A 9,552-nucleotide genomic window follows, 5' to 3' on the forward strand; every position below is an offset into this window, starting at 1 on the left:
ACCCACGTGGACACGAGGAGAACACACCAAACTCCTCACAGACACTTGGGACTTGAACCCTCAACTTCCATGTCCCTGGAACTGTGTGAATGTGACACTACCTGCTGCACCACCATGTCTCCCTTAAGAAAACCAAATATATACATTTATTATAACTTTTGGTCTTCAAGAGGCACCAAACACATTTCAGTATGTGATGGATTTGGTACATTTTTTGTACACATTGTAACCCCCTTCAGTAACACATTGCAGTGTCAATGTATTGTGTTGGAACAGACAAGATAATCCTAGTTTCCTCATCATCATCATGATTGGACTTCCGGGTTGCGAGAGATACGCTGGCGCGTTTGGCTGCTACTTCTCCCCCGGTGATAAAGTTTTTAAAGTTTTACAGTTTGTATTTGGTTTTTCTACCCGCTGTGTGCAAAAGTGCTGTGTAACCCAACACATTGTATTGAACTTTGTACTGGATTTACTGTAATATGAGCCTTGTGGATTTCTCCTTGTGGCTCTGAGCTCTCTTCTTAGAGTCGAGCGTCTGTGACTGTGCTTAACATCTGCCGCGAGAGTACCTGTGTTGCCTGTGCTATGTGGATTATTTCGGGTTTATTTCTCTGGCTTTTACTGGGCTGTTACGGCTGCAACTTCCATTGTGGCCTTATCATGACGACAAGGAGGATAAGGTACTCTTTTGGTGAACTTTTTACATTCCGAAATGCTCAGTGTAAAATTCCTGCTCCTCTAATGATCCATCGTCACCCTGGTATTCTGCAACGACCTAAATATTGTCATCAGGGTCTTGGTCGGACTTATAACTACTATCAGCACCCCAACAATATTCCCTTGCTGTGGGCATCGTGTCGCTGTAAATCTTCCCAGGCGACGGCAGGCTCAACTGATCACGCAAACAACCGGAACCTATGTTACGTGTCTACAACATCTCTACATGCCCCGAGCACTGATCATAATCTTAAATGTGCTCTGTTTAATGTTCGTTCCTTAAATATTCGCAGATATTATCCAGGAACATGACATTGACCTGCTCTGTCTCACAGAAACCTGGCAGCGGCCTCAATCAGACTCTGCCTCCACATTATCAATACGTGGATAAACCTCGTTTAACTGGTCGAGGTGGAGGACTTGCAGTGGTGTACAGCCCTGGCCTCAAAGTTAAAACAGTTTTAATCCTAAATATGACATCGTTTAAGTGTTTGACACTGTTGGTCTCTGCTGTTAAACCTGTATTGGTTCTGCTTATCTATCGTCCCCCAAAAACCTCATCTGTTTTTATGCCAGAGTTTTCTGAGCTCATCTCCACACTTATTCCTCTTTATTCTGATTTGTTGATGCTTGGTGACTTTAATATTCACATCAATTCTGGTAACTGTTTGTTTGCTAAAAATTTACAGAGCTTTGATGTTTTTCAGCACGTTGATTTTCCTACACATAACAAGGACCACACCTTGGACATTGTTTGCTCTCTGGGTAAACCCCCTTTTAATGTGAGAGGCATTGATCTGTGTGTATCTGACCATAAAGCTGTGTTCTTTGACTTTCCACTATCATGTCAACAGCGAGGGCAGCGTCAATCATGCCAGTTTACATTCCGGAGCCTTAAAAAAATCAGTCCTCCTGCTGTTATGGAGATACTCAGTCAGAGCCCGGTACCTGATTGCTTAGATCCTGATTTGCTAGTGACCCACTATGACGAAACATTGTCACATATTTTAAACCACCTGGCACCTCTAAGAACACGCTTGGTTCCATTTTCTCAACGTGCTCCCTGGTACACTGCTGAGCTGCGCAAACTGAAAGCTGCTGGTCGTCAGCTTGAACGTCTTTCAAACAACTGGCCTGACTGTGCATGCCCTTGCTTACAGTGATCATGTCTTGTTTTATAAGAAAAACTACAGGAAGCTAAAACACTCTATTATTCTGATGTTATTAATGGTGCCCACAGTAACCCAGAGCTCTTTTTTCAACTGTTAATAAGCTATTGAGCCCTGTGAAAAGTTTCCCTATGGTTCCTTCAGCTGAACTCTCAGTATACTCTCAGTTCCAGCCCACTGCAACCAGGCTAAACATTCCACAACTATCTTCTCAGTTCAGCAGCAGCTATTTTTCCACCTTCAATACTGTAAACCAACAGTATGTTTCACAGATTATTAATCTCTCTAGGGCAACTTCATGTCAATTAGACCCTTTTCCAACATAGCAGGTGAAAGCCTGTTCTCCATTTATCTGTCCTCTTATTACCAAAATTATCAATGCTTCACTTATTTCAGGAATTGTCCCAGCTTCTTTGAAACTGGCAGCTATTACTCCAGTTCTCAAGAAGCCTGGCTTAGATCCTGAGAACCTCGCAAATTATAGGCCCATCTCTAATCTCCCTTTCCTTGCTAAGCTGTTGGAGTGAACAGTAGCTGCTCAGTTAACAGAACATATTCAATCATGTGATCTGTTTGAGGTCTTCCAATCAGGTTTTAGGAGCAATCACAGCACTGAAACTGCTCTTGTTAGGGTTGTCAGTGATTTGCTGATGTCAGCTGACCAAGGATTGCTGAGTCTTCTTGTACTATTGGACCTTACTGCAGCATTTGATACAGTGTGTCATAGCCTTTTACTTACTCGGCTCAAAAACATGGTTGGCATAACTGGTACTGCATTAGCTTGGTTTCAATCGTATCTTTCTGGTAGGCAGCAGTTTGTTTCAATGGGAAGTTTTCGATCTGACACATGCTCCTTGTCACATGGTGTCCCCCAGTGCTCTGTTCTTGGGCCCCTGCTTTTTATTTTGTACATCCTTCCTCTTGGTGACATCATTAGACATCATGGACTGCAGTTTCACTGTTTTGCTGATGATGTCCAGATATACATTTGTACAAAGCCTTCTCACAGCTTGCCACCTAGTGCCTTGCTGAATTGCTTAACTGATGTGAGGGCTTGGATGATCGAGAACTTCCTGAGCTTAAATAATAAAAAGCCATCATAATTGCTTCTTCTGCAACAGTCAGGAGGCTTAGTGACACTACTGTTTGTATCCCTGGTTTTGTTGTCTCTACCTCAACACTAGTGAGAAATCTCGGAGTAATTTTTGACTCTACATTATCATTTGAATCACATATTAACAACACATGTAGGACAGCCTTCTACCATCTTAAAAATATCTCTAGGATTTGCCCTTTTCTCTCTTTCACTGCTGCTGAGACCATAGTCCATGCATTTGTAACTTCCAGACTCGACTACTGCAATGCTCTGTTCTGTGGCCTCCCTGCTCGGGCTTTGAGCAGGCTGCAGTATGTGCAGAACTCTGCTGCTAGGGTGCTAACCCATACAAGATCATAGGAGCATATTACTCCAGTCCTAAGTCATCTTCATTGGCTTCCAGTGAAGTTTCGTATACAGTACCAATGGCTTGTGTTGGTGTTTAAATCATTGCATGACCTTGCCCCTTCTTACTTAAGTAGTTTACTTCAACCGTACTCTCCAGTGCATACTCTTCGGTCATCACGCCTCCATTTGCTTGAGGTTCCACATTTTAAGCTAAGCACCATTGGAAATAGAGCATTTTGTGTTGTGGGTCCAAAGCTGTGGAATAGTCTTCCTGATGAACTGCGAGCTTGTTTATCTGTAGATGTTTTTAAAACCAGACTCAAAACTCATCTTTTTAAACTAGCATATGGATGATATTATGTATATGTCTTTATGGTTATGTATGTATGTATGTATGTATGTTCATTTACATTTTATTTACATTTTATTTTTTTATTTTTATTATCTATTGTACAGTGTCCTTGGATCTCTTGAAAGGTGCTTTCAAACAAAAAATTATTATTATTATTATTATTATTATTATTATTACTGGACATCAATCTGCAGAAAGTGGTCAAGTAAGAGAATTAAGGTCAGACAATGGAACTAATCTGATATCTGCTGAAAAGGAGTTAAAGGAGGCACTGAAGTTTAGGAATTTGGGTCAAATTGTGAGCAGTCTCATACAGGAAGGTGTTAAGTGGACGGTCAGTCCTCCAGCCAGTGCCCATCATGGAGGCATTTGGGAGCACATTATTCAAATGGTGAACAACATTTTATCGTCTATCACAAACAAAAAATCCTTGGATGATGAAGGTCTAATCACAGAGATGTGGGAGGTTGAATGACACCAATGAGTTGGAACCAGTAACACCCAATCACCTACTGCAATTTAAGGTCCAACCCATACCCCCAGGAATATTTAGAAGGGAAGATCTATATGCCAGAGGCAATGGCGACGAATGCAATACATTGCTGATGTTTTCTGGATGTGCTGGATACAGGACTATGTTCCACTCATGTAAGAATGACCTAAATGGTCCCGCATCAGGCCCAATTTCTGTGTGGGAGTCATTGCTGTGGTGGCTGATCCTACAGAACCACGAGGCTCATGGGTGATGGCAAGAGTCATTGAAGCTATAACAGATTCAAAGGGTATCTGTTGTACTGTAAGACTTTAAACTAAATCCGGCAAGGTCTACCTCCTGGTAAAAGCTGAAAGCACAGATTGAACTGAGACTCATGAAAAGTGCACATGCTTCCTTTCGCATTACATTCATATATTTGTTTTGTAATATAAAGGATAAATTGGCTCCCTTTGTGTATAGACACACGCAGTTGCTACAAAGGGTCGAATATGTTGGAGCCTAATACAGTTAAAATTAGCTTTTTGGTTTAGACTCTTTCTTTGATTGCTGGCCTTCAGCCTGGAACTTTATTGTGATATAGCCTTAGGCCACATGTTCAGGTAAAAGATGACATCTTCCACATGTGATCGGTCTAAAGTGATGTGTATCTCTCCTCCACAGAGTGTGTTATTGTGTGTGGAGGTGTGTGTTAGTGAGGTGTGTGTCTCTCCTCCACAGAGTGTGTTATTGTGTGTGGAGGTGTGTGTTAGTGAGGTGTGTGTCTCTCCTCCACAGAGTGTGTTATTGTGTGTGGAGGTGTGTGTTAGTGAGGTGTGTGTCTCTCCTCCACAGAGTGTGTTATTGTGTGTGGAGGTGTGTGTTAGTGAGGTGTGTGTCTCTCCTCCACAGAGTGTGTTATTGTGTGTGGAGGTGTGTGTCTCTCCTCCACAGAGTGTGTTATTGTGTGTGGAGGTGTGTGTTAGTGAGGTGTGTGTCTCTCCTCCACAGAGTGTGTTATTGTGTGTATCATCCTCCCCCTCAGCACCTGCAGTAGGGTGCAGCTGCAGCAGTGCAGTCTCTGACTGAGAGAGGTTTTTGTACGACTCTATTTCACTGTGTGAACACATAGCTACCACTGATAACATGAAAACTCTGACAGTAATAATCTCCTGCATCTTCAGTCTGGACGTTACTGATGGTCAGAGTGAAGTCAGATCCAGATCCACTGCCACTGAAACGATCTGAAATACCTGACGGTCTAGTGTTAGCCAAGTAGATCAGGAGTTTAGGAGCTTCCCCAGGTTTCTGCTGATACCAATGTAATCCTTCTTTTCCATTACTCCAGCGATGCACGGCAGGGCTGGTTTTACAGTTGATGGTGACTGATTGTCCTGTAGAAACTGTTTTAACTGATGGAGTCTGAGTCACAGTCACCTGACCACTGGACCCTAAAGGAAAGCGTAAATATAAATAGTATAAATAAGTTAATATGAATAAATACACTTAGAAAACTGTAAATAAAATGTTTTTTAATTGTTACAATATGCTTGTCAAATTATTCAAAATGTGCTCAGGTGTTTTAATTAATGAATGTTTTATATTATTGTTATTATTATTACTATTTATTTTGCTTGTATTTATTTAACTTTACATGTACATGTCTTCACTGTAGCTGCAAATCATAAGATATTGTTTGATCAAACATTTCTGCTCAGTGTGGAGTCTCATGTTTAAAATCCTAAACTCTAACTGTCTCTGCCTTTCATTTGAGGTTTTCTGCAGCTGCTACTGCGGCTCCATCTGTCTGGATCAGGGCTGGAGGACTTTTGGGTGGAGGAAACACAATGATAACAGTAAGAATCTTTTAAACTATTAATGAATGTTGAACAGTTTTCAACAGCAGCTCTAATTTTTACTGATTGAATTATTTATCAACACTTCTGATGAAAGTGAACATATAATCACCAACACAGAGAGTGGAGCATGTTTTTATTATTGTCATTAATTGGATCTGGTTTTAATATTAGTTGATATGATTGTATCTGTGATTGTGATTGGAATCTGAGATGAAAACATGTTTCTACATGTAGTTTTATACTTTTATATCAAGTGTGTGTCTGTTGTGGAAATACAAAAGAACAAAGTGTGTCCTGGGTTTAGATATTTTAATGTTTATAAAATAATCCTTGTTGAGAATCTGTAGCTTCTACAGTTTGGGAGTGTTTTCCATTATTAATAGCTGCAGAATCCATTAATATTGTGTTCTAGTTCAGAAATAGTGTGTGTAAAGGCTGAAGAGAGTGGTGTGTTTAGAGCAGGAGGTTTTTGTACGGCCAGTAAACGAGTTTGTATCACTGTGGTACACTTTTGGTGGAGGAACAAAACTGGATGTTGGAAGTAAGTCCACTTTTACTCTTTATTCAAAAGGAATCTTTAATTAAAATGATTCTGGACAACAGTAGAGATGCACTTGATGATCTTCTGAATAAATGATAATCCAAATGTGAATGTATTTAATTAGAACTGCTCTGAAGTGTGGAGAGTGTGGAGCTTTAGGTTTCACCACCAGCTCCTGTTTCTGAACTGGATTTCTTTTCTTTAAAATACAAATATTTCCTAAAGGTTTCCTGTGAAGTGTTCAGTGATGACATTTCTTTTTAAAAAGATCAAATGTAAAGCTGGATTGTAGAGTCAGTGTTGGGTGATTAGAGCCGTTCTGTCTCCATCTGGACGCCACAATGTGGAGGTTATTATGAGCAGTGTTTTCTGTTCTAAAGCTTTGAAGACGTAGTACATGGAGACTGCAGCTTGATTTAGTTATTGATTATTTACTGTTTTGGAGGAAATCAAATCATCTTTTAAACTTTCACATCATGGGATGTGTGTAATGTTACAATTATAATGAATTAAATGAAAGAAATAGTTTTAAAAGTATTCTGAATGAAATGTATCTATTAATGTAATTGTAAATATTAGTTCATATTTGAAGCGGTTCAGTTTAAGGTTATAATTAGAGCGTTATTTTAATGCTTCACTGAACTCAGTTCTGCTCTGTTAGAAAAACAGTTATATGCAAATGTTTGGGGACGCCTGGTGAAATCATAATGTTCTGTAGATGTTTGTAAGTGAAAACTCTGTAATATTTAATGAAACTGAAATCCTCCTCTGAATGTAATTGTAAATATGAGTTTATATGTGAAAGTGGTTGAGTTGAAGGTTGTAATTAGAGTGTGATTTTTACTGCATCACTGAAGTCATTTGTGCTGTGTTAGAAATAAGGGAAATGAAACTGTGTGTGTGTGTGTGTGTGTGTGTCCTAGCTCCGACCCGCCCCACCCTCACAGTCCTGCCCTCCTCCAGTCTGGGGCAGGGGAAGACCACACTGGTGTGTTTGGCCAACAAGGGCTTCCCCTCAGACTGGAAGCTGAGCTGGAAGGTGGATGGAAACCCTCTGACCTCTGGGTTTAGTCAGAGTCCTGGGCTTCTGCAGAAGGACACTGGCCTCTACAGCTGGAGCAGCACCCTGACCCTCCAGGAGGACGAGTGGATGAAGAAGACAGTGACCTGTGAGGCCACCAAAGGAGGCCAGACTACTGTCAGTGAAACACTGAAGAGAGATCAGTGCACTGGACAGTGAGGGTCCACACCTGTGTTGGAGCTGATAGAGCTCCTCTTCATCTTCAGTGTGTTCAAACATGTCTCTGATTAATGCTCAGATCTTCACATCAGCTTCTGGAGCAGCTCAGTACAGAGTTACACTCTCTATATATACACTCTTACACTGTTTGTTGCTTCTGTTTCTTTACTTAAATTTGCATTTATTATATAACAAAAAGCTCTATAATTCTCTTTACTGTTCTAAGAATAAAGTTTTAAACCACAAAAATTGATTGTTTGTTTTGTGAACTTTCTATATAATTTTATGTGAAAATAATTAAATAATAAAGTACATTTAATTATGAGTCATACAGAGTAACAGCACACTGCAGACCAATTCTCATGTGGTTGCTTTGGCTTTTGAAGTGGTTGCTAAAGTGTTTCCAGGTCCTTGCTAGGGAATGATATGTCATTGATCAAGTAGTGTCAGCCATAGACACTCAAGTTAAATGAGTCTGCTATCTTCCGTACATGTATCTGACCTCACTGTCTGGATTCTGCCAGTTGTATTTTGATTGGCTATATGTAGCTCGGCATATACACACTTCTGTGTGTCCTTTTGTACTGGTTCTGGTATTTGTCCAACATGAAAGACTGCCTCTATATGTGTCAGTCAAATTCCTTTTTGTGCAGCAGTAGAAAGTTCTTGGCCACGTTTTTCAGATGTTCCTGACCTGAGTTTTGAATGAACAAACCTGTGATCATTATCCCTTGTGTAAATAAACACTGTTTGTTTCGGTCTAACCTGGTGGAATTTTGCCATCTCTACACATTATTTACTGAGTGTTTTGTATTTGACTGTTTTCTTTTGCTTTAATATTGGCTTGTTGCTTCGATTCTCCCTCTTGGTTTTAGCTCTGGTTTGGTAATTTGTGTGTTTTGTTCTCCTGGATTTTGACTTTTTCTTTCTGTTCCTACCCAGGTCTGCTGTGGTTGCTATCATTGTTGTACTATAACTAACATCTAGTCCAGTTAAATCCTGTAAACACTTGTATATTAAAACCTTCTTTAAGTTTTAAGTGCATGACCATGTGGTCTATACTTGCAACGTTATATAAAGATACACCTGCATTATTTTAACCTATACAAGTTGAAATACAGTACAATAAAGACATCCTAATGTAGCTAAAAGCTGTTACTAATCATAATCTTGTCTATAGCATTTTGTACTTGTTTGTGTGCAAGTGTGTTTGAAGTCAGTGTTTCTGATGTATTAACCTTTATCTACTAAGCTTCATGAGATGAAAGATGTACAGATTTCTCCTCAACTATGTTTGGAAACATTTTTTAAGTAACATCAGGCAAACGTAAAACTTAGTTGTGTGGATTGTTGCAGGGTAAGGAGTGTTGAATGTGTTATCTTGACAGTCACAGAGGTGAGCAATAATTGCCCAGTATTTCAAGTAGTTTTTTTACATCACACAGTGAATAACAAGTACATGGGTGTAGTTGACTTCTCTGACCAAAGACTACATAGTTGTCTTATGTAAGTAGCACAATTGGTATAAAACATTATTTTTCCATTTTCTTGACATGGGTGTTGTGAACTCCTACCTGCTTTCTTTTGCTGATCTGTGCCGATCTAGTGACTTCTCCAAGTGTGCCAGTGTCTCACCACATACTGGAACAGATTGCTTGGAATTGCAGCATGTGCAAACAATGCAGCAAAGATGGGAAGGGGAGTGATACGTCATGGTAATGTGCACTGTGTAGAGATGTTACAAGGGGTTGCTTC

At 40.0% G+C, this 9,552-nt stretch overlaps 1 gene segment (V, D, J or C); it reads left to right on the forward strand.

Annotated features, from left to right (window-relative positions):
• The first annotated feature begins 5,303 nt into the window (after positions 1-5,303).
• Positions 5,304-7,797, forward strand: LOC136694159 (Ig kappa chain b5 variant C region-like). The segment is given in 2 exon segments: positions 5,304-5,358; positions 7,481-7,797. Coding segments are annotated over 2 exon segments (372 nt in total).
• Positions 7,798-9,552: the final 1,755 nt, after the last annotated feature.

This window comes from Hoplias malabaricus, chromosome 4, assembly GCF_029633855.1.
Source record: "Hoplias malabaricus isolate fHopMal1 chromosome 4, fHopMal1.hap1, whole genome shotgun sequence".
Classification (NCBI taxonomy): Eukaryota; Metazoa; Chordata; class Actinopteri; order Characiformes; family Erythrinidae; genus Hoplias; species Hoplias malabaricus.